Here is a 26,621-nt window from a genome sequence, read left to right on the forward strand (position 1 = left end):
TTGTTATGATGTATGTATGCAATATGGAACGAGTAAATCAAGATAAGTAACATATTTATCACCTCACATACTTACATTTTTCATCATGAGAGCATTTGAAATGTATTCTTTTAGCAGTTTTGAAATACCAGTTTTTTTTCCCTTTCAATGAATTTGCTGCATACTTATGGGGAAAAATATTTTTAGTGTTTTCATATTGAATAGTAGATAAAAGAATACAGATCTTAGTAAAAGCTAGCACAGGAAAATCAGGCCATTATTGTTTCTGTTAGGGTCAGGGTGGATGACTTTAAGCTTTGGTGTGGTACCTTACTAGGAGTAGACCATGCGGGGTTTTTACTTTGGAGCTTTGCACTGTGGTTGATTTTTATACTTCTTCAGTTGGCTTTTTTTTCCTTTGCAGTGCATTGTTTAGAGAGGTTTTAAGCCTTGTGTGAGGGAGAATTTTGATCATGGAAGATGAATGAAGCTGTCTTTGTCCATAGGAAAGCAGCTCTTATTCTAGAGGCAGACCTGTATACTGCAGACGTTATTCAAAGCAGAATGACCTCTGTTTGGACTGTACATAGAAAGGAGAATCTTTTCATATTTTTAAGGCATGAGCAGAGTAATATTTGCTACTTTGCAATTATAAGGCATGGAAATCCTTATTTCCATGTGGGTTATAGAAGAGCCAATCATGGATTCATGTGTCTTGTCCACACGCTGAAGTAACCACTTTGCCATCTGGATTCTAGAAGGAGAAACCTTACCTAGGAGACAGGGTTATGAGGCCTCACCAATCCTAACTAGGCACTTTTGGCTGCCAAAGACTGAGAAGGATATTACGGTGCTTACAGTCAACAGAGGCGTAAAATCTCAGGTGTGTACACAACTCCTGTATATCAGTATGAAAACTCAGATACTCCCTGAACAGTATGAATAAGGGATACGAATCACAAGTCAAAGAATAGGAAATTTAAATAACTGATAAGCTCTATTAATTTCACATAGCTGCTGTATCAAATTGCCATAACTGAATTGCTTAAAACAACAGAAATGGCCGGGCACAGTGAGTCACGCCTGTGATCCCAGCACTTTGGGAGGCCGAGGCAGGTGGATCACAAGGTCAGGAGATCAAGACCATCCTGGATAACATGGTGAAACCTCATCTCTACTAAAAATACAAAAAATTAGCCGAGCATGGTGGCACTTGCCTGTAGTCCCAGCTACTCAGGAGGCTGAGGCAGGAGAATTGCTTGAACCCGGGAGGTGGAGGTTGCAGTGAGGCCAAGATCGCGCCACTGCATTGTAGCCTGAATGACAGGGCAAGACTCCATCACAAACAAAATAAAACAAAAACTAGAAATGTATTCTCTCACAGTTGTGGAGGCCAGAAGTCTGTAGTCAAGATGTCGGTAGGGCTATACTCCCTCTAGAAGCTCTAGGGGAGATGCCTTCCAGTGGTTCATCCACCTAACTAGCTGTATAGCGTTTAACCAATTACATGCTTGGTTTCTATTTTCTCATTAATAAAATGAGATTCTGATAGTGTCTACTTCATTACAGAGTTGTGAATTTTAAATGAGGTACGACATAGAGTGCTAAACACCAAATGTTAAGTAAAGACTCAAATCAGAATTTATTAATGCAATAGCTCTGTGAGTTTCTATCATTCAACAAATTATAAGTTCTATACTTGAAATATTAGCTAGTACAGTTTGTAAGAACACTATACTAAATACCTTGTGAGTAAATGGACTTATGTGTGGCAGTGGATTTTGTGCTAGTCTCATCTTGAAGATTTTTTTTTACTCTTCGTAGCCCATCTTGTATGTATGTGTTTTGGTAAGACATAAACATGCAAAAAGCAAATTTTTGGTTTTTTCCATATCTCCACTTGACTGTGGATTCTATGTGTAACTGTTTTACTCATAGCCCTACTTATTGTTTCGTTTGTTAAAAACATGATGGTAGTAAAACATTAAAAGAAGTTGTTTACAAAAGATTTTAAAATGGAAATGTAAGTAAAGTGAGACATAGCAAATCAAGTTAAAACCTCAGACAACTAGAAACAATCTGAAAGTTGTAGATTTGTTAGAAACAGTGAAAACTATATCCGCTTAATATTCTTATAGGTATAGACTGCTACTCGTGTATTATCAGATTAACCATGTCATTTTTCTTCTTAATTTATATGGAATATCAATCTTTTACGTTTCCCATCTGAGTAATCTGTTAATATAACCTGACCAATTAAATAGACACTAACCAGAACAACTAATTTACCTCTACGTCTTGCTAGATCTAGTTGTTTAGGTGGATTATACAAACACTTGCTTTCCCTCATGATAGCCTCCTCTTTTCCCTAAATCTCAAACTAAATTTTGAATCACTGGTGACATGAATGTTGTTCTTTAAGTTAGACATGGATTATGAATGTAATAGTTGGCGAAACCAAGCTCTTTGTCAGTGCAATGAAAAATATTGTGCCAGCAGATCTAATGAAAAGCTTTACTTCTTTGTTTTACTCTTGTTTTTATGTGTGGTCTGTGGATGTAAGGGAACAAAAAAAGACTTTTTTTTTTCTTTAACTTGGCCTGTGCATTATAATTATAAAATGTGTAATAAGAAAGTTCTAACACTGTTTTCATGCATCCTCTATGAATCATGAAATATTTTGTCCCTAATGTGCATTCAAATATTAGCTGTTAAGCTGGAGATATTCATAGGCAGTTGCATAAAGAGATCACTAGCCTTCAAGAATGTATGTTATATATGGAAAAGTGATACCAACATATTATGTCAAAATAGAAACTTCCCTACAATTATAAGATTGAAAAAAATTATTACAGATCTTGGCATCATGTTTAGTAAATTGGGTGAATAAGACAATGATTGAAATATAATGATGGGTGGTGGCAGTAAACACACGTCATTGTGTGTATGAGCCAAGCAGTGTTCTAAGTGCTTTAAAGACTGTGCATTGTTTTAATCCTCATGGGAGTCCTAAAAATTTGGTACTATTGTTATCTCTGTCTAACAGGTAAGGGAACTAAGGCACACAAGTTTAGCTAACTTGCCCAAGTTGTAGAGCTAGCATAGGTACAGGATTTTAAACTCAGGCAGTCTGGCTTAAGAATTAATTAAACTTGCAGAATTCAGGAATTTCTAAAACTGTCGAGACCTTAGACTGTGAAAATTATATAAAACAAAGCTTTTTTAAAAAATATAATGTTTAAGAGCTCCAGGGGATCTGAATGAAGGAAACTTTATGAATAGAGGTGCTATATGGACCGCTTTATTTTTCATTGCATGAAATATACTAGGAAAAGTGATACATTAGGGTATCAGAACTATATATTGATTAAACTGTCCTACCTGGGGGGCAAGATTTATTTTTCTATGTGCCATGATCCAAATGTTTGTGTTCTCCTTGAGATATTGAAATCTTAACCCCCAAGGTGATGGTATTAGGAAGTGGGAACTTTGGGAGGTGATTAGCTCATGGGAACAGAGCCCTCATGAGTAGAATTAGTGTTCTTATGAAAGAGGCCTGAGAGAGACCCCCTTACCCTTTCCACAGTATAAGAACACAGCAAAAAAGTGCTTTCTACTAGCCAGAAAGCAGGCCCTCATCAGACACCAAATCTGCCTTGATCATGGACTTCTCAGCCTCCAGAACTGTGCAAAAATAAATTCCTATTGCTTATATGCTACACAGTTTATGGTATTTTATTATAAAAGCCCAAATGGACTAAGATACTGTGCTTCTCTGGTGCTTGCTTCATACCTTATTTAGCATATTATTATATCAGAAGTTCAGTTTCTTGGATAAAATACAACCATGACCTCATCTTTGAATACTGGGAACACAAAAGGGTCATTAGGACAGGAAATTGTTCCTTTGTGATCACTGCTGTGGCCCTAGAATTACATGCACTTATGATCGAGTATTATGCACATAGTAGGGTCTTGATAAATATTTGAATGAGCAAAATCAATAATGTAGACATTTTGAATAGATGGTTCTTAGACTGTGCTTCTAGAGTGAATATGAAAAATAATAGGACATGACAGGTCTTTAATCATGCCAGAGAAGTACCTTTGTTATACTAAATCAAATAAGAAATTGATTTTTTTACAAATTGGTGCCCTAGGTCCTGCAGGAATGTGAAGGAGTATAGTGAGGTTCTCCCCTCAAAAATCTTATAATTTGAGAAAAGTAGCAACTTTCGTAAAATGGGAAAAAAAAGTAACATCGTTTTCAGAAAAGCTTTGTGGGGATTATAGGATTCGACTGTCACTTGGGGTAGAAATAGAAAGCATTCTGGATTGGAGAGAAAGTTAGTTGCAATGAGAAATTTTTTTCTTTAAGTGTTACTCCTGACGTAATGTTAGAATTTTCTTTGAGGTACCAAGATACACATGATTGGTATCGTTTTCTCCTGATAATGACTATTTGCGGCTCATTACTTGTTATATAGATGTAGATCTATATTATTCATTTACATAAATATAAGTAAAGGAGAATTTTTATCCCTGTAAAGGCTGCTTCTTATATACTAGAAGTAGTTATTACTTTTTGGCTGCATATTATTCCACATTTAGTCCATTTTTCAGATACAGAGATGTGGATGAAATTTATTCTTGACTTTTGGATAGAAAATGTAAGACAGATGGCCTCTGATCCTGTGATATTAAATAAGTCTTTTTCTGGACAACTGTTGTCAATGTAATTCTTAGCTGAGGGAAGACTTGTCAAATCATTGCCTGTTCTCTTTTTTTTAAAAAAAATGGGTAGCTGTATAAAGCCAAAATTGCAAAAGCTGCAGATTATGTCTTAATATTTTGAAGAGAGAGTACTTGGAAAGTCAAACATTTTGTCAGGGACCATGAGTAGGTTTTATTGTGCTAGTGTAGGGACAAGAGGGAGAAAACAGGATTTAAAAAAAAAATGAATCAGATAAGACCACTGCTCACAAGATATTTTAAACCAAGTGCAAGTATAGACTGATATATATGCATCAATATGCATCTAATTGTATATAATATGAGACAAAATTAAATGACTGCCAAATAGGTACAAAAATAAAGTGTCACAGGAACAGGTGTTTTTGGCTAGGGAGATCATGAATGAAATTAAAACGAATCTGTAAAGATGTTGAGAATTAGGTAGAAAATGGAAGAAACCTGTTTTTCAGGATTGGGAAGAGAAAGGAAGGCCCATTTATTGAATACCTGCCAAGCTAAGCTGCCAGTGTGCTTGGTGATTCACAAAGAGATCTGAAATATATCATCTAACACTCACCATGGCCCCTAGAGGCAGACTTTACTTTTCCATACTACAGGTGAGAAAACTGAGGTTCAACGTGGCTCAGTTCAAATGGCTAGCATGTAGCAAAAACTGGATTTCAGACAGATCTGTCACATAACCTGGTGCTTTGATATACTGTTCTCTGTTTCTGCTGATGTGATGACTCTATATTCATGTTGTCCTTGTTTTTCTCTGCTCCTTCCCAAGAGGAATTAAATTATATAAGAAATAAGAAAGGGTTTTATGTTCTGTGAATTGGAAAAACATAAGGGGAAGATCTCCTTAATCACATTTTCCCTGTTATTTTTGACTGCTAGGAACTCAGAGTTAACCACAGGCTTACTCAGAGTTAGCCATCATTGGTCTTGTTTTAGCAAAGCAAAGCTTATGCAAACCTTCAATGACTGATAGTGGCTTAGGAAGGTTTAGAGTCTGTTTTAAGCTTTGGGACAACTTTGAAATGATGGAGTCCCAGAAGCAAGCCCCAAACCCATTTGGTCCTCGTTGCTGGATCTTAATCATGAGAGGGGCAGAATAAACTGTTACAGGAGCAGGACAATTGCTGGTGGTAATTTAAAGGATTCTGTTTGGGTATGAGCAGGACAATTGCTGGTGGTAATTTAAAGGATTCTGTTTGGGTATGAGCAGGACAATTGCTGGTGGTAATTTAAAGGATTCTGTTTGGGTATATTTTTTCCTCATTTAAGTATATTGCCTGTTCACCACCACTTCAAACAAAAAACCAGTCTAAATGGTTTAGTTGATATTAAGATATATATTGTTCCAGGCTCAAACAAAAATAATAATTATATTAATGCCAAATATTGTCATTAATCTTGTGTTTATTTGAGAATATTCAGCTCTTCCTTCTACCTTCTAGTGCAAAGACTACAGTGTTAATTTTTCCCCCATTACTTACCAGAGCAACAATAATGAGTTTCTACTCTGTTTATTGCCATTCTATCTTCTAACTTGGTAGACTGAATGAGGAAAATACTGTTTTCAATTTATTGTTAAAGTTATGTAGACTATGACTTGAATTCAGAATGAAGAAGAGAGTGTAATTTATATTTATTTATGCCCGTTACAATTTAAAGGAATTTGGTCATATTCCAAATGCTTATTTATCTTTGTATTAAGGTATGGCTAAGGAATCAAGTTTTATGATAAGAGCAGGGACTATGTATAAACATATATACATACACACACATATTTGGAATAATTAATTATAGGTTGAACTTATTATGCATATTCTAACTATTCTGTACTCTTACTGAAATGATCACCCTTCTGAAATAAAATTAAGTAGATACAATTTTGCACAAGGAATATTACCGGATAGAATACAGAGGATAATGACACTATCTTTTTTTTTTTTTTTTTTTGGATACAGAGTTTCGCTCTTGTTGCCCAGGCTGGAGTGCAATGGCGCGATTTCGGCTCACCGCAACCTCCACCTCCTGAGGCAGGGTTCAGGCAATTCTCCTGCCTCAGCCTCCTGAGTAGCTGGAATTACAGGCACGCACCACCATGCCCAGCTAATTTTTTGTATATTTTTTTTTTTTTTTTTTTTTTAAGTAGAGACGGGTTTCACCATGTTGACCAGGATGGTCTCGATCTCTTGACCTCGTGATCCACCCGCCTCGGCCTCCCAAAGTGCTGGGATTACAGGTGTGAGCCACCGCGCCCGGCTGACACTATCATTTTAATTCAACTTTTCTTGAGAACCTATGATGTGCTAGATACTGTGCTAGAAGCTGGGTATTAAAAAGATGAGAATAAGATCTAATCCTGTCCCTCAAGAAGGTTAACAGAATAGGTAATTTTGCAGAGGGAATTATATTAGGATTTTTGCTAAATGGGTAGATTACAGCTGCATTTACAATAGGAAGACGGATGGATAACTGTGTGAAAGGACAGATATGCTTATTTGTTCCACTAAAGCAAACATCGTACTATATATGTGTATCTTATAGCATCATGTTGTGCACATTAAGTATACAAACAAAATTTATTAAAAAAATAGAAATTAGAATTAATTAGAATTATAGTTGCTACTATCCAGAAATGCCTTTTATATAAACTAGCTTTGTTACATGAAAGTATGAAGTTTTTTAAACCACTGATATATTAGCTGTAATTAAAGGGAATGCTTGCAAATTTTACACACACACATATATATTAGAAAACATTAAAAATTGTAAAAGTAAAGATTCTGCTTTCAGAAAAAGTAGTAGTAGTACTGTTTGCTTTTTTGTTGCTCTCAGTGAAGTACTTTAGAGTCAGTATTCTGTTTTCCTCAGATCTCATTATGATTCATTTAATTTCTTGCAAAAAAACATATATAGTTGTAATTTTTGAACCTGAATGCAAAATAAGTATTTTGTGAATTCCTAGAGATCTCTCATGATATCACAGCCCTGTATACTGACACTTGTGAGGTAGTTTATTGGTTTTCCTTACATGTTAGAGCAGTGCACTGTGATTGTATTTATCTGTTTTGCTTTATCAGAGTAGAGATTTCTGGGAGTGTGAGCATTCTTACCCATAAAGAGCAAAGAATAGCAGAGGGATAGAGATTAGTTAGTTGATATTTTTCCTTTAATAATAGTTATAACCTCCTCAAAATTTTAATTGGAACCTGGAAGTTATAGGATACATAAACACACATATATATAACTAGCATATAACTCTGTAATTCTGCCTGGATAATGCCCTCCTTAAGGTCAGAGCCATGTTGTGTTCCCATTAACATAGACTCTGGCTTATGTCAGTGCCTTGTGTATAGTGCATATTGCATGTTTGTTGTGGTTAATGGTTAAGTATTATTCCTTTGGGGGTACTTAAGGAGTGCAGAGCCTGTAACTGCCACTGTGCCTGCCTACTTACCTTCTGGTTCATGTCTTTCCCCCGGGTAACAGAGCATTCAAATCTTCACCCTTCCCCTGGCCATGTGCTCAGCCAGGGAAAGAGCTCTCTACAACAGGATGAATCATGGTTAACCTAAGACCATCATGTTGACTCCTCCACTCCAGTTTCCAAGGATTCCATTAGGCATGGGTTTGTGAAGTAATTTCAGCCAAAGTGACACTGAGAGAAGTCTGGTAATTTCCTGGAAAAAAAAAAAGTGTGTGTGTGTGTGTTATATAATATATATATAAATATAATGCATATATATAAAATATATTTTTATATAGAACTTTTTATATGTAAAAATACATATATATTTATATATATAAATACACATATTTTCTTGCAAAAAACATATATAGTTCTAATTTATAGTGGAAAAAATGATTTTTTTACACTTACCTCAATGATTCAGTCTCTTTCTCCCACCCCCCGCCCCATTCACATGCTGCTCCAAGAAGACTCTTAGACCCCATTCTGATAAAATAGATGCAATTTGACATCATACTTAATGGACTAATAGGTAACTTGTACAGATCTCTGCTATTTCTATTCCAGGGAAAACTGGGGAAATTGAGTTGCATTGCAGGCATTATCCTTGATGGAGACATTGCCAATTATAAAAGCTTATTCTGTGTTGAGAATTTATACCTGGCCCAACCATCAAGGATGGAAGAGTTTTGGGATTCTTCTCTTCTTAGGCTATTTCATTAGATCAGGGTTTCTTAACCTTACTATTGATATTTTGGGCCTCATAATTTCTTATCATGTGGGAATACTGTGTGCATTTTCAGATGTTTTAGCAGCAACCCTGATGTATTCTCGCTAGATGCTAGTAGCACTCTAATTGTGACAATAAAAAATGTCTCCAAAAATTGCCCCTAACTTGAAAACCACTTTCTTAGAGATAGATGATTGTTTCTTACAGGTCTATTTTGTTCTAAGACTGAGGCACAAGAGAGGGCCATTCTATCATTGCTTTAACCACTTTATTTTATAATGAGAAAAACAGAATGAATTAGCTAAGTTCTTCAAATTAGTCTTTTCAACCATACAGAGAACTCTTTGATGTATGTTTTAAAACAAAATGTAGTTACAAGTTAAACTCTTCACCCCACAAAAAAATCTGCAAAATATAAAAGTCAGAATTACATTATTTTGTAATTCTGCTTCCAAAGGTTAAATAATCACAGATCTAACAAATTGCCTCTAATATGATGATGATAAACCGTCTTCTTAATGAGTCTTCAATTTGTCACTCTTAATAGAATCAGCCAGGAATTCACCCCATTTGAACATGAAAAAAAGTCTACCTGTAAGGACAGTTCAGAAATGAACTGAGTCATGCTTTAATAGAATTGTATGAATGGGACAAGTAGACTGTTTGCTAGTTTTTTTTTTTTCTAAAAAAAAAAGCAAATATTAACTAAAATACAATGGGCCAGGGAATATAATAAATGCTTTTGTCAAAATGAGAAAACTCTATCATGTCTATGAACAAATGTTCAGTCCATTTTGCACACTGGGAAATAGAGTCTTTTCTTTTTCTATCCCTAGGACTTTATGGCCTGCTGTACACATAGAAGACGTCCTATACATGGTACATGATATTTAAGTGGGTGTTGTCAATTTATTGACTCCCTGAAACAGACTTTAGATAAAGATTTAAAATAAATGTAAACAATAAGCATCTTTAAAGCAGTAAAGATTCTGTAGTTTGCAAAAATAATGTAGTGATTTGTTATCATTGTGGCCATCCTTTCCTCTTTCCAGTACTATCCTTCCAGTTACAAATCTGTTATTCAGCCTTTGTCTGTGTCTCTACATCTATACTGCTACTTCAAGTCCAGGCCGCTATCTTCTTTTGCCTAAGCTCATCTCGTGTTATTCTCTCTGTCCAGTACATTTTCCCCATAAAGCAGCCAAAGTGAACATTTTGAAACACATTTGTCACCTCCCTGGATTAGAACCCTTCAGTGTGTTTCTCTTGTCCTTAGGACATCATCTAAAATCCTTAGTCTCTACAAGAGTAGGGCCATTTCTATTTTCTTCTCCAACATATGCTCCACTTTCTGTATTTGCCTAGAACGTAGTAGGTTCTCAGCAGAAGATGAGACTGTATCAGGCTAACAATTTGAGTTTACACTCTGTTTTCTTTGTGTTGAATTTTTAGGTGTGGGATAGACATTTAATGCGGGAAGTAGGTGGGAATGGTTTGCTCCTGCTTCCCACAGAATGGTATATTGGGTAGTGTTGAACCATACATAAAAACTGGCAGCTGGCCCAGGTACATGCACTAATACACGAATTATTTTGGTCTTTGCCATTGCCTTACAGCTAGAAAAAATTTTACATGACTGGGTAGATTTCCTTTGTCTATTCAGAATGAAGGAAGAAACCCAAGGCTTAAAAAAATTTCTACCAATTTATTTATTGCTTTGCAGCTTATTCAAATTGTGATATATCTTGACTCATTGCTTAGCTTTCTGGCCAATAAGATTTCAGGATGCAATGCACTAATATAAACACTTGGATTGGTTTAACTACCTCTGATGTCACAATTTCCCCATTAGGATGTCATAATTTTTTTGAAATCACATGGTACCAATCACAACACCTGTTGTTTTGTTTCACTATGAGAAAGATAATCTACCAAATATAAAAATGCTGGAAGGAGCAAGGTATCTTTTATCCAGGAAGACCTTTTCCATTTATGTGCTTTAATAATCTACTGCCAACAAGCTGTCTTCTTTATGTTCTTTTACAACTGATGTTTTGTTTTCTCATGTTTGTCTGTTAATAGACAAATGGAGGCATGAGCTTCCTTAGGATTACTCCTTCGACTCATAGTTCTGTTTCATCTGGACTTTTGAGGCTTAGTATCTTGCTACTACTTAGCCTTCCTGACTCAAACGGAAAAGCCATTTGGACAGCTCACCTGAATATAACATTTCAGGTGGGAAATAAGATCATATCAGAATCAGGAGAGAGTGGAGTGTTCGGGAATCATTCTCCTCTGGAAAGGGTGTCTGGTGCAGTGGCACTTCCTGAAGGATGGAATCAGAATGCTTGTAATCCTTTGACCAATTTCAGCAGGCCCAAACAGGCAGACTCTTGGCTGGCCCTCATTGAACGAGGAGGCTGTACTTTTACACATAAAATCAACGTGGCAGCAGAGAAAGGAGCAAATGGGGTGATCATCTACAACTATCCAGGTACGGGCAATAAAGTATTTCCCATGTCTCACCAGGGGACAGAAAATACAGTCGCGGTGATGATAGGCAACCTGAAAGGCATGGAACTTTTGCACTTGATTCAGAAAGGAGTCTATGTGACAATCATCATTGAAGTTGGGAGAGTGCACATGCCATGGCTGAGCCATTACGTCATGTCTCTGTTTACCTTCCTGGCTGCCACAGTTGCCTACCTTTTCTTATATCGTGTCTGGAGACCTAGAGTGCCCAATTCTTCCACCAGGATACGACGTCAGATAAAGGCAGATGTGAAGAAAGCTATTGGCCAGCTTCAACTGCGAGTTCTCAAAGAAGGGGATGAGGAATTAAACCCAAATGAAGACAGTTGTGTTGTTTGCTTTGACACATACAAACCCCAAGATGTAGTACGCATTTTAACCTGCAAACATTTTTTCCATAAGGCATGCATTGACCCCTGGCTTTTAGCCCATAGGACATGTCCCATGTGCAAGTGTGACATTCTGAAAATTTAAGAAATCCTGAGAATTTTCTGAAGATGTAACCAGATCTTTCGAAATATTAAGATTAGATAAATTCTCTAATTGTACTTTATAAAGAGAGAATATTTCAGCTTCTCTACCCAAGTACCAACAAGGGTGAAATTCATGTTTCAAAAATAAAACTCCATATCATGCCCAACTATTTGTACTTCTTGTCTTTCTAATCAGTTTTAACTGTTATACATTTTTGCCCTTATCCAAATAAGAACATTAGTATATGTTAAAAACAAAATGTTTTTCTTCAAGTTACTAGGATTATGACATTGCTATAGAGAATTAGCCGTGCTATTTTAAGTTTCCTTTTTTAATACTAATTCTTGTACTTTGTTTCACATTTTGACTAATTCTGGTATCTAATAATTTATATGTCTGATTCTCCATGGTTAATTAATTTTATTAATACCCAAGAAATCTAGTTTCCAAAGCTACTCTTTGGATTGGTAATGTGCTCTAAATAATTATTTTAGATGATAATACTTTGGTTGTGTAAGGAAACGTGTTCTAAATTATTATAGGCCTCATTGCAAACATTCACCTTCGTTTGCCAGAGCTCTTTAAGTCTTTGTTAAGTCCATAGTGACTCAGCTGTGGTAGCAGATTTCTTTCCTAGAAGTGTCCTTAGTAAATGCTTCCTTCTTCCTGTCCAAATGGTAATGTGTGTTTCTCTGGGGCATTTTGATAACATAGAGCAGAGCTAAATTTTATTCAGTTGCCTTTCCATGTTATATTCTTTGCCTTATTTTGCATCTTCCTTTTTTTCTAGCAGATGAATAAACACCTATATAACAATGAAAGACAGAAATATTTAAGTATTGTGTCGATGAAAATTTCTCTTTCTGGATGATACGCTAAACCTTTGATGCCTAACTCAGTGGCACTTTATGAGTAGACACACCATGTACTTCCTTTTAAAAAATACAGGGAAATACGGAAATAAAACTGGATTAACGGCCTTTGGGAGAGAAAATCAACCATTGTGGGTAGGTTTTATATCATCAGTATTCTTTTTATACTATTTTTAGTTGGGTTCCTAGGGCCCTTTCTTGTCTCAAATTATCATGATGTAGATTCACATTTCATAAGTAGCAGCAGCTCCATTAGTCTTGGTGAGATCCAATCGAGACTTTTAGCACTTTACACATGGAGGCCAGAGACATTTATGTTCAATGTCAGAATCTTTGGCCTTGGTTTCCTAGCTGGTGGGAAACAAAACAAAACAGAACACTGAGATTCACCCCCAAGACAGTGTACCAGTAGCAGTGTGGCTGCTTGTGACTATGCTTGTGAGTTCATATGTTATCCTTTAGCTTTGAGGTCATATTGTGCCACTGACATGATTGTATAGCAAAAACGTGGACAGAGTGTAGAATCTTCCAATAGAGATATTTGTTGAGTTCTGCAAAAGTATTTGATAAGAGATCTACTTATTGGTGCTAATGATTAAGTGTGCACATTGAAGTTTTTCTTAATAGCTGTTTTTAAAAAATGAATTGTGCCAAACTAATATGACTATATTTAATCTTTCCCTGGACACACTTTCTCTTCCTCTTTCAAAATATTGTTTGATTAATAATGGATGTCAAGGTCTGCAGAGAAATTAGCTTCCCTCAATGTCAGTCCTATCTTTACTGCTAACAGACATACTCTATTTGTATAGTCAATGAAAGATGGAGAAAGTGAGGCAGAAGTAAACCAAGCAGGATCCCCTACTTTAAACCGTCAAAACATTAAAGCAACAAACTTCTTAGCAAGCTTAAATTAAATAAATGCAATACAAGGGTTTATGTGATGAATCAAAATTAGCACTGTGATTTTACTTTTTGATATAAAAATAATGTCACTGAGTTCACCACTTTTGCCTCACATCTGATCACAGCACTAATTTTTAATTATCTTTTTTTTGTTTTAGCTTGCCACTTTGTTGGAAATATCTCCTTTACTTGCTATTAAAAGAAAGTATGTAGCATTCTTACATGTGCTTTCAGGCTTTAAAGAACATGCCTTTTTATGAATTTTAGATTTAATTTTTAGTTTAGTGTGCTACCCACTACCATTATATGTGTAGTTCAGTGATTATATCCATCTTATACAACATAGAAATCACCCATAACAGCATTTAAGTTAGTAAATTCACAGTTTGCTCTAAGCTCTTATCTAATTGGCTGCCTGATCTTGCATGTCATAATTACATTACACAACAGTAAGCAGTATGTAGAGTTAACAGTAGGGGATTTATTTAAATCTAAAGTTTTTCTCCTCTCTCTAATAAGACATCTGAAACTCATAAGCCATATTTAAGAACTTTTCTTACAAAAACATGCTGGAAGACAGTGGATCTTGTTTGGATCCTGAAGATTTTTTTCTCTTTGTTATTTTAAATTAACTATGAACAGACGTGGAACTGTTTGTTGGGTTGGTTGTTAAGTCACTAGGAGAAGAGAGAGATGCACCTACTCAAGATTGGCACTTGGAGAAACAACACTGCGTCTTCCTGGCTTATGAAGTTCAGCGTTCTTTGGCTCATTGGTCAGAAGTGTTGCAGAGCAAGTATTTGGATAGCTTACATGAACATATCATTTCATGTTGGGAATCATCGTGTGTTGTCAAAGTTGGGAGAGACTGGAATCTTTGGAAGAAGCTCCACTTTGAAGAGAGTGGCAGGAGTTATAGTACCACCGGAGGGAAATAGCCAAAATGCTTGTAATCCCAATACCATTTTCAGCCGATCAAAGTACTCAGAGACCTGGCTTGCCCTTATTGAACGTGGAGGTTGTACCTTCACACAGAAAATTAAAGTGGCAACCGAGAAGGGAGCCAGTGGAGTGATCATCTATAACTTTCCAGGAACTGGCAACCAGGTGTTCCCCATGTTTCATCAGGCATTTGAAGATGTCGTTGTGGTTATGATTGGTAACTTAAAAGGCACAGAAATTTTCCATTTGATTAAGAAGGGAGTTCTCGTTACGGCCATGGTTGAGGTGGGAAGAAAGCACACCATCTGGGTGAATCACTATTTGGTCTCTTTTGTGATTGTCGCAACTGCTACCTTAGCATACTTCATCTTTTACCGCATTCATGGACTTTGGGTAGCGAGGATTCAGAACTGGAGATGGCAGCGATTAGCAGCAGATCTTAAGTATGCATTTGGACAACTCGAACTTCGAGTGTTAAAAGAGGGGGATGAGGAAATAAATCCAAATGGGGATCGCTGCATTGTTTGCTTTGAATTCTATAAGCCTAATGACATAGTTCGTATTCTGACTTGTAAACATTTTTTCCACAAGAATTGCATTGACCCCTGGATTTTACCCCATGGGACATGCCCCGTTTGCAAATGTGATATTCTTAAAGCTTTGGGGATTCAAGTGGATATTGAAAATAGAACAGAACCTCTGCAAGTTCTAACTTCAAATGAACTGCCTGAAACCTTATCACCTAGTGAAGAGGAGACAAATAACGAAGTTTCTCCTGCAGGAACCTCAGATAAAGTAATCCATGTGGAGGTAAATCCTGCTTCTCAGAATAATGACAGCCAGCCTCATTTAATAGTGGAAGATGTTCATCCTTCACCTTGATGGCATGACTTTTGAGGAAGTGGATTAAACCTGAATGTCAAATCAGGTTCTAATACTGATAAGCAGTTCGTCTGTTTGAAATGTGTTTTTTGTGTCCTTTTTTTGTTACTTCAGTAATTTTCTGCATCCTTTGTCAAAACTCATAGACAGCAAAAAATTCCTAGTAGGATGTTTTTAGTTTAATTTTGGGCCTTTACTAAGTATAATTTTTTGTCAGTGTATGTTATTTCTGTGAATGCACATGTTTATATGTACACATCCATGTTAAAGCTAAGGACAAACTTATTTTCTGAATTATTTTCCGTAAGTATATTGGGCTCTATTTTGGTAAGAAAATTATGGATATACTTGTATGTTCGTTCTAATACAGAAACAATTAAGTTTGAAAACCATAAATTATCTTTTATGTGCCAGGAAGAGTAAAAATTATCCTTTGATAATATATTTATTGTATGTCTTAGTTGTAAAGTCATTGTGCTATTTTTTTCAGTCTTGGCATGAACATTTTATAAAATTTTATTAATGTCGATAAACAGTTCTGTTCAATTAGTACATTTTTTGGTGATATGTATCTGTATAGTGAAATTTTAAAATACTGGTATTCTTTAAGTCAACAGCAATATTTCATTGTTATGTATAGTAATTGTTACATGTTTGTAAAACATAGATATAAATTATAAAGAATTTATTTGATACTTAGTCATGGCATATTTACTTCCCATGTGTTTCTCCCACTCCCCAATTTTTTTTATTAAATAAAATGTTTATGTCAGATAATTCTGGAGATAAGTAATACAGTATAGAAATTATTGCTATAATGTCTTGTGGTCATTTTTCTTTTGTTCACTATATTCTCAGGGTTCAGCAGAATGGCTGGTACTCAACTATTTTTAAATGAATGAGTGAATAAGGGAAGAAGTAATGATGAATCTTTGTTGTAATACAACTATTATGTGCTAATCTGAAAAACTTGACTGTTTTTACAAATTATACAAAACAGAAAATTCTGAAAATTTTCACTCTAAATTACTTTGAAAAAATATTATAATTTTAGCCCAGAATTTATTATTACAGTTTAGCATGCATAATTTTAATGAGCAGCCTTGAACTCTCTAACACTGGGATTTGAATTATTGGGCAAACTTGGAGGGAGACCTAGTGAAGAGGAATTTTGTGAGTTGCTTAGTATCGACAATAGTGGAATTCAGAGACATGGGTAGAAGGGCAGTAGTTAGCAATACATGCCACCCCATGGAAGACTAAAGGAGAAGAGGCACTAATCTAAGGCCAGGAAGAATCAGGGCAAAAGCTGGGCAAATGACCAGGTGTGAGGCATGCCTTGTTTGGTACATAAAGGCTTTTTTACATGCAAACTTTAGAGACGTTTGACTGTGGTAATCACAAGAGCTGTTCTTTTTTTTTAATTTTTTTATTGCATTTTGGGTTTTGGGGTACATGAGCAGAGCATGCAAGACAGTTGCATAGGTACACACATGGCAGTGTGTTTTGCTTCCTTTCTCCCCTTCACTCACATTTGGCATTTCTCCCCAGGCTGTCCCTCCCCACCTCCCCCTCCCACTGGCCCTCTCCTTTTCCCCCCAGTAGACCCCAGTGTTTAGTACTCCCCTCCCTGTGTCCATGTGTTCTCATTTTTCATCACCCGCCTATGAGTGAGAATATGTGGTGTTTCATTTTCTGTTCTTGTGTCAGTTTGCTGAGGATGATGTTCTCCAGATTCATCCATGTCCCTACAAATGACACAAACTCATCATTTCTGATTGCTGCATAATATTCCATGGTGTATATGTGCCACATTTTCTTAATCCAGTCTATCATCAATGGGCATTTGGGTTGATTACAGGTCTTTGCTATTGTAAACAGTGCTGCAATGAACATTCGTGTACATGTGTCCTTATAGTAGAACGATTTATAGTCTTTTGGATATATACCCAGTAATGGGATTGCTGGGTCAAATGGAATTTCTATTTCTAGGTCCTTGAGGAATCGCCACACTGTCTTCCACAATGGTTGAACTAATTGACACTCCCACCAACAGTGTAAAAGTGTTCCTTTTTCTCCACATCCTCTCCAGCATCTGTTGTCTCCAGATTTTTTAATGATCGCCATTCTAACTGGCGTGAGATGGTATCTCAATGTGGTTTTGATTTGCATCTCTCTGATGACCAGTGACGATGAGCATTTTTTCATATGATTGTTGGCCTCATATCTGTCTTCTTTCGTAAAGTGTCTGTTCGTACCCTTTGCCCATTATTATTTTTTTTTTTTTGAGGGGGGGAGGAAGGCAGGAAGGAAGGGAAGAAGGACGGTAGGGAGGAAGGAAGGGATGAAGGAAGGAAGGGAGGAAGCGGGGAGGGAGGGAGGGAGGGAGGGAAGGGAAGAAAGGAAATCAAGCAATGAAAGAGACATTGCCAACCTGGATCTAAAGGTTTACAAGTTTATTTCTTTTTTTTTGAGAGAAGGAAAGAAAAAAAAAAAAATAAGTAAAGGAGAGGAAGAAAGAGGAAGAGAAAGAGGGAGAGTAAATGGAAATATTGCTTTATTTTGAAAAAAATTGGGTATTAATAATGGCCAATCAATGTTTTATTTAAACTAATGGGTAGGTGTGATGTGGTATTGACAAGAATGTATATTTTGTGTATTTGAAGTGGAGAGCTCTATAAATATTTATTAAGTTTACTTGTTCCGGATCTGAGTTCGAGTCCTTGATATCCTTATTAATTTTCTGTCTCATTGAATCTAAGTCTCCTATCTGGGTGTTAGGATCCTTAGCTCTTGTTGCATTGATCCTTTTACCACTATACCTTTGTTGCTTTAAAATCTATTTTATCCGATACAAGAATTGCAACTCCTGCTTTTTATTTATTTATTATTTATTTTTGCTCTCCATTTGGTTGGTAAATCTTTCTCCATCCCTTTGTTTTGAGTCTTTGTGTATCCTTGCATGTGAAACAGGTCTGGATGTAACATGCGTTGGGTTTTGGCTGTGTCTTTTGATTGGGAATTTAGTCAATTTAAATTTAGGTTTACTGCCATTTGATGTTGACTGGCTGTTTAATCCATTTGTTGGTGTAAATTCTTCTTTATGTTGGTGCTCTTTACTTTTTGGTGTATTTTTAGAAAGGCTAATACTGGTTGTTTCTTTCTGTGTGTAATGCTTCTTTCAGAAGCTCTTGTAAAGCAGGCCTGGTGGTAATAAAATCTCTGAGTTCTTGCTTGTTCATAAACGATTTTATTTTTCCTTCAGTTGTGAAGCTTAGTTTGGCTGGATATGAAATTCTGGGCTGAAGGTTCTGTTCTTTGAGGATGTTGAATATTGGCCCCCACTCTCTTCTGGCCTGTAGAGTTTCTGCCGAGAGATCTGCTGTAAGTCTGATAGGCTTGCCTTTGTGGGTTATCCGACCTTTCTCTCTGGCTGCCCTTAGTATCCTCTCCTTCGTTTCAACCCTGGTGAATCTAACGATTGTGTGCCTTGGGGTTGCTCTTCTTGAGGAATATCTCTGTGGTGTTCTCTGTATTACCTGGGGTTGAATGTTGACCTGCTTTGCTAGTTTAGGAAAATTTTCCTGAATAATATCCTGAAGGGTATTTTCCAGCTTGGATTCATTCTCTCCGTCGCATTCAGGTACACCTATCAAACGTAAATTTGGTCTTTTCACATAGTCCCACATTTCTTGGAGACTTTGCTCATTCCTTTTTATCCTTTTTTCTCTAATCTTTTCCTCACGTTTTATTTCATTAAGTTGGACTTTGACCTCTGATATCCCTTCTTCTGCTTGAACAATTCGAGTGTTTAAACCTGTGCATACTTCTCAGAGTTCCTGTATTGTATTCTTCAGTTCCATTAATTCACTCATACTCCTCTCTAAGTTGTCTATTCTCAATAGGATTTCATCAAACCTTTTTTCAAAGTTCCTAGTTTCTTTACGTTGGCCTACAACATGGTCTTTTAACTCACCGAAGTTTGTTATTATCCATTCCCTGAAGCGTGATTCTGTCATCAGGAGGCGCTCGTTCTCCATCAAGCCTTGTTCCATTGTTGATGTGGAACTGTGATCATCTTTAGAGGGAGAGGCGTTCTGACTTTGAGTATTCTCAGCTTTTTTACGCTGGTTTCTTCCCGTCATTGTAAATTTATCCTCCTCTCGTCTTTGAAATTACCAACTTTCAGATTAGGTCTCTTGAGTGGACGTCCAGGTTGTTAGTTCCCAGGGCCAGAGCAGCGGCGTTAAAACTGATGGTGCTTTTCTGCCCAGGATTCTCCTGTCGGGCTTCCTTCTTGTGTCCGTAGTAGGCGACTCTGCCTTCCCGGGGCTCCAAACCTCGGTCAGAAGGGGAAGCGGTCCCGTTTACTCTGCGCCGAGAGCTGCCGCGCCGAGGTGCCGGCGGAACCGCTGCGCCGACCACGAGAGTCGCGCTGGCGACACGTGTGTTTCCTCCACTGGGGGGTCTTCTGCTCCGTGAGCGACCAGACTGTCTGAAAGTGTGGCGTCCTCTAGTTCTCCGCGCCTTCCCTGAGAGCTGCAATCCCGGGATGTTAGCGATCGGCCATCTTGGATCGTTCCCCTTTGCCCATTATTGAATGGTCTTGTTTTATTCCTGTAAATCTGTTTGAGTTCTTTGTAAATTCTGGATATCAGCCCTTTGTCAGATGGGTAGACTGCAGAAAAGTTTTTCCCATTCTGTTGGTTGCCGATTCACTGTAGTGACTGTTTCTTTTGCCATGCAGAAGCTGTGGAGTTTGATTAGGTCCCATTTGTCTATTTTGGCTTTTGTTGCCAATGCTTTTGGTGTTTTGTTCATGAAGTCCTTGCCTACTCCTATGTCCTGGATAGTTTTGCCTAGATTTCCTTCTAGGGTTTTTATGGTGCCAGGTCTTATGTTTAAGTCTTTAATCCATCTGGAGTTAATTTTAGTGTTCTTTAAAGGAACTGCATAGCACCAGGGCAACTGGAAGATTTAGCAGGAACACTATTTTAAGTGTTATTTTGAGCTTCCCCTGGAAGAGTAATGTCATTTCCTGATGGACGAGGAACCGCAGTGAAGACAGAGGACACAGCTCCTAAAAGTATCAGCACCTAATCAGGATAAATTGTCATTCTTTGGTCACTGTTAATGTTTCTGCCACTAGAGGATAGCAGCTGATGGGGGTGGGGTGGCTAAAGTGATTTCTATCATTTGCCCAGGAAAATCACTGAAGCTGTGACAATGAATGCATCTGTAGTGTTGGCAGTCCCTGAACCTAGAGTTCCAGGGTCACTGCAGCTCTGTGTACTGTTATGTGGGATATTTGTATCATGACACCTGGCACTTCAGGATTGTGTTTGCTATTCACACTGATAGTGCCATTGTGTTCTTCATTCTCCCTCCACATCCTCACTGGTTTTTCCTTTTCTCTTTCCTTCTCCTTTTACTTTGTTCATCGTTGTCAGTCTTAGATCTGAGTTACCTCCATGTGTAAGAACTTGGCATGTGCACCTTAGTTAATGTGGACATTTAACATTAAACACTGTGTGCTTTTTTGAGCTGATAATTTTCTATGATTGTTTTTTAAAGGGTGGTTAGAATCTATATTTGGAATGGGAGGGGAAGGGTCAAGTCAGTGAAAATGGGAACTGTCTGCTGAGTGCCTACTGTTTGCCAGGTAGTGGACTAAGTGCTTTACATAGCCGTTTCTTTTATGTCACAACAAAACAGTTTTAATCTTAGTGTTTAGAATGTTGTGAACAGATCAATAAACCTCTTTTACTCTGGGTTTACTAAATAGAACTTGGAAATGGCACTGCTACATCAAATGTTATTCCTCATAACAGATTTTCACCTATTCTGTGGGCTATATGCCATTTTCTCCTGTACCTTGTGAGGCAAATGTATCTCATCATAATGACATGGGACTAATAAGGTGAATTACAGTAGGGAGTTGATGTTCCTTGTATGAATTAAGCTTGCTTTTTTCATCACTCCTCAGATAAATTAGGTTTACTATTTTACTACAGTGAAAAATATTCTAGAGCATTTCAACTCTTTTTGGGTGGTGTAATGGTATAATGACTTACTCCATCAATACAGTACCTCTTGTTATAGGACATACTACATTGATAATATCCCCATCTCTTGCTATAGAATTATTATAATGCAATTTTCCTGTAGAGAATGTTAGTCAGCTCTTTTTTTTTGCACTAGTATGAGCCCTTCAGAGATTTAGTAAGCCAGGGATTTGGCTTTTCTAACAATATTTAAACTCCTTCAGTACACTCACTGGGTTTTAAAGCAGCATGCAGGTATCAGGTGGGGGAAAGATCGGCATTTGGGAAGGCACTGAAACAAGCAGAGGAAGTCTTCACATGCTGGTCCTGTGAAGGAGTCCTTCTCATGCCAGTTCCATCCTCCCACTCCATCATTCACTATGAGCACCTGTTTTTGTATTATAGATACAAATTGGTTTTTTTTGGCTTTGTCCTTACTGTATTTTTTTTAATGTTTAGTTCTTAGTGATGAAAAATAAAGATTCTTAATTAATACTTTTACCAGCACAGAAATATCTTTAAGTACATACTTGGTTTTACAAGTGTGGGGTGGAGTGTTTTTTAGAAAAAGGGATGATCTCTTTCCTACCAATGAGTGTTATTCTACCACAGTTTGTTACCTCCCCTTTTCATAGCCACACCACTGCTTCTAACCCCTCTCTTCATAATTATGGTGGCATCTTTATCAGATCTCCAAGTTGCTGTGTCCCTGGATGATCTTTACATGCTGCCATGCATATTTTTCAACACTGTTGGTGAGCAGGGTGACTCTGATTTCAAAACTCCTCTACACACGTCCAGTTTAGCAACACACTGTTGTTGCCATACATCCTGTTCTGTCATCTTTAAAAACTTCACAACTTACAGCATCTTTTTCGGAATTACCTCTGCATTTGCTTGACCGCCCATCTCCACCACTTCTTCAGACGTATTCTTGGTTCTCATTCCAGGCAGTTTCCCTTAACTGTTCTCCCTTTCTTCCCAGTCTATCTCTTCTTTTACAACTTCAGGCCAATTGTAAGTCATTTTAGTTTTACCAAGTGCCACCAAATTCTTTGCCTTCTACACTTTCCTACAATATCACTTGCCTACACTGAATCACTCCTACATCTGCTTTTGATACTTCTAAACAGCCCACTATAACTCAAGTTGTAATATCTATTATTATCTGATGTCAACCAGATCTTCACTTCTGTTTTAAAAATGCCTTTAGTAATCTCTTTTTTTTGGTGAAGACAGAGCCCTTGCTCTGTCACACAGTGGGTAAGAACAGTGTTGCAATCTTGGCTCACTGTAAATTCCCTCTCTTGGGTTCAAGTGATTTTCCTGCCTCAGCCTCCCAAGTAGCTGATTACAGGCACACACCCTGATACCTACATTTTTTTTTTTTTTTTTTTTTGTATTTTTAGTAGCAATGGAGTTTGGCCATGTCGCCCAGGCTGGTCTTGAACTCCTGAGCTCAGGCCATCTGCCCGCCTCAGCCTTCCAAAGTGCTAGGATTACAGGCGTGAGCCACTGCGTCTGGCCTCTTACTCCCTTTTATAGTCCCCATAGAGCAGTACTTCGAAGCCTTGACTGCACATCAGAATCACTTAAGCTTTTCCAAGTTTCAGTGCTCAGGCTGCATTCATGACCTCTGGGCTGGGACTCAGGCATTGATAATTTTTGAAGTTGCCCAGGGGATTTCGGTATGCACACAAGACTGAGAACCACTGCCAGAGGACTGTTCCAAAGAGCCTTTAATCAGGTCCCAAATTTCACCGTCTGTTTCCTTCAGTTTGACTTATTTTCACTTTACTGAAAAGTATCTTGATAGAGCTCAAAATATCAAGGTAGACACTGTTACATTTCATGGAGAGGAACTGATAAAAGCCTGTGGCAATATGAAGGGAAGGATTTCAACTAGAGAATTAGGAAACATTTAAAGAAGAAATCATACTTTAAATGAAACTCTACTTTCATTTAAAAGAAGATATTCTAGTGGAGAGGACGGTGATAACATTAGTTTATAAAGGAGCTTTGAGTATCGCATGCAATTTTGGTTAAGATACTTGAGGACACAGTGTAAGGAACCATAGCTGTGCTTTGGTCAAGGATAGGCTGAGGTAAACATCCAGAAGGACTCAGCAAGTTTAGAGCACAGGCATATAATACCTCCTGTTATCATAGCCATGTGGCCATAATATGGGAAGGCTTATCATTTGGCTCTAAGCCGCTGTTGTCTGTAAAATGTATAATTGCTCTGCTGACATTGTATAGGCAGGCTTGTGTCCAGAGAGAGAGTTGAGCTGCTGACCCTGAAGTCAAAGGAGAGTAGGCTGTGCAGCTGTGCATGGGAGCAGCCAGCTCAAGCAGCCAAGACAACGATGTGTATGAGCTGTTGACGGGAGAGCTGCTGAATACAACTACATTTCACCTGCTTATGGCCTCCTGAGTGCTCTTTCAGTGCTCTGCCTATCTACTTACTCCCCTTGGACCTCAGCAGGGACTGGACCCTGGGCATGACATTTGGTGTAGTTGTGAACCTGACAATTGGCATAGTCAACAGGATGAAGTCCCGGGTCAGCTATGTGGCCACAACATGGGCTGTGGTACCCAGTGACAGTGGTGCTACTGCTTGGATGGGCCCAGTGGAAACACAGGAGGCAGTGGAAGGGTCTCCCACAAGTAAGGAGAAGGTACTGAAGCACCTGTAAGTGCACAGTACTGAGGAAAAGCGTGCCTTTCCTGGCAGAGTGAGATAGGTGTTTGTAACTGTGCTGCAAAAAGTGCATATCCAGTCCCTGTGGGACGCAGCGCAGGGAGGAGGAAGAACCTTTGTTGCAGGCTTGCCAGGTGATCCACCAGAAAATAGAGCATGAACAGCTGTTGGGCCCCAAGGGTGAGCCTAGGGACCCTTCCCCCCACCACTGTGGTGGAACACATTTCATATGGAGCCTGCACCCCCACTCTGTTGCAGGAGCGAAGAAGTAATGTCTGCAGTCATGTATAGACATAGTGCAAATCATTTGGGAGAAGGACGTTGCTGTGCAACCTGGTCCTGCCTGAGCGTTCCAGTTCACAGATTGCCTGCTGCAGTCAGGCAGAAATGTAAAGCCTTTTCTGTTTGATAAGAAACTGGCCAAGTTTCCTGGCTTGGGGGGCACCAGACAACTAAAGGCTGTATGTGGACTTGGCAATCCACTGGTCCCTGAACCCGGATAAGTTTCCAGGCAGAGTTGTATTTATTAAAGGTTATGAAGGCTAGTCAGTTAAAGTGAAACCTTTGTCTTTGCACCTTGGCATCAGCCACTTAGCTCTCCACTTGTGCACTGGGTCTGTCTCTCCCATGCGTGGAGACATTCTGGGGGTGGATGTTTTGCATGGCTTAGCAGCTGTGTCATCTGTCGTGGACTTGCCAGACCAATTGACAATGGAACTGGGATGGTGCCACTGTGTGGTAGACTTGACCAATACATTCCTTTCAATCAACATTGTTTCAGAGAGGCAGGAACAGTTTGCCTTCATGGGAGGGCAACAATGGACTTTCACAGTGTTGCCGCAGGACTGTATGCATAGCCCCATCATATGTCATGATCTTGTTGATGATGTTATGTGAACCTCTGCTTCTCTTGCAGATTTAGAAGTGGCAACACTCACTTTGCCACTTGGATGGTGAGGCGGAGATAACCAAGCAGGCTATTCAGTGGGCACAAGCCCTACGGGTAGTTGACCAGGGGTGCCCATTTAAACTGAATGGATATGTGACCACAAATAATGTTGGCTAAGGTCTATAGCAGTGCATAGAGACCTTGAAAGTGCCAACAGGCTTTTGGTCTCAGCTGTGGAAGAGAGCTAAGCTCCAGTGTTCACTAATAGAGAAACAGTAATAGCGGATGGGTGCATTTGTAAGTAACAACCCCTGTGACTGGCAAGGCAGTCAGTAAGTGCATATACTGCCCCTCAGGCTCATAAGAGCATAGCAGAATGGGTTAGAGTCATCTTACGGACAACTTACCTGAAAGTGGGATGAGTGTGTTCGTAATGACTCTCCAGATAGGGACAGTGCAGACATGCATTTTAGTGAAGTGAAGTGCCTGCTTAGAGCAGTGGAGTACACTGACTACAAGTCCCTTAGCAGCAGAGCTATAGGAAGTCTTGGGACCTGTAGTCCTAATGCAAGGTAAGTCCATGGGGCTGGAGCACCCCTAGACTCTGAAGCTTCACCATAAGGAAGGGTGCCCCCCTGTTCCTAATGGGGCATGGTACACAGATAGGTCTGGCCAAGGTGCTACTGCTTCCTGGACTGTTGTCTCAGTCCAGCCTAGTACTGACACGATATGATTTAATACCAAGTGTGGGCAAAGTAGCTAATGAGTTAAACTCAGAACAGTATGGAGGGTGATCACCAAGGAGGTGACACCTACGGTAATCTGCAGCTATAGCTGGACAGTTTATCGAGGCCTAACTTTGTGGTTAATTACCTGAAAGTTACAGAATTAGCTAGTCACCAACCCATGTAGAGCCAGGCCATGTGGCTGGATCTATGAGAGAAAGGATGACCTTCTCCAGCCAGTTATGAGGATGAAAGGTGTCTGTTATTACCTGTCCCAATGCCCCTACAGGTAGGGAGACAAAAAAACCCTGATGTTAGCCATGAACTCTCCAAGCCCCTCATTGCAGATGGTTAGTGATTGTAGCCCGCCTTGGGGAAGGGTCTGCAGTATAATTTACATGTTACTCCTTGGGTATTTAATGTGTGATCTTCACAGCCAGTCATAGGGGAACAGCCAGGGAAGGAACCCTCTTCCAGGGAACATGTGTACTGTCCTTGTGACCTATCATAAACTTCCTTGTGACTTTGGCATGGGTGCAAGACCCATGGGAACTTATAGAAAGCTGATAAGGTATAGTATCATTGCCCAGGACAGAAGCCTTTGGTGGCTGCATTGTTACCAGAAATGAAAAGCTGATTTGTATTTTTCCTGAGGGACGTGGTTTACCCCTGTTAGTACCCATGCTTTCTTTGTTGTTTCAGCTGTAAGTTGGCATACTCCAATTAG

The 26,621-nt window shown here is 38.5% G+C and overlaps 2 protein-coding genes across 17 annotated transcripts in view; both read left to right on the top strand.

The window, feature by feature from the left end:
- Positions 1-26,621, top strand: part of CADPS2 (calcium dependent secretion activator 2) — a 564,672-nt gene that overhangs the window by 160,949 nt on the left and 377,102 nt on the right. For 8 of the 16 annotated variants that reach the window (XM_078343882.1, XM_078343883.1, XM_078343886.1 and 5 more), the window contains exon 1: positions 14,186-15,463. The exons of the other annotated variants lie outside the window; for them this stretch is intronic. In XM_078343882.1, coding sequence (XP_078200008.1) covers positions 14,405-15,463 — 1,059 coding nt within the window. In that variant the 5' untranslated portion in view covers positions 14,186-14,404. Of the gene's footprint in view, positions 1-14,185; positions 15,464-26,621 lie in introns of those variants that run through there. 16 annotated transcript variants of the gene reach the window in all.
- RNF148 (ring finger protein 148) lies at positions 10,809-12,098 on the top strand. Its single transcript, NM_001270724.1, has one exon. The coding sequence runs from the start codon at positions 11,022-11,024 to the stop codon at positions 11,931-11,933; it is 912 nt and encodes a 303-aa protein (NP_001257653.1). The 5' UTR covers positions 10,809-11,021; the 3' UTR covers positions 11,934-12,098.

The sequence above is a fragment of the Callithrix jacchus genome, chromosome 11, assembly GCF_049354715.1.
Source record: "Callithrix jacchus isolate 240 chromosome 11, calJac240_pri, whole genome shotgun sequence".
Lineage (NCBI taxonomy): Eukaryota > Metazoa > Chordata > Mammalia > Primates > Cebidae > Callithrix > Callithrix jacchus.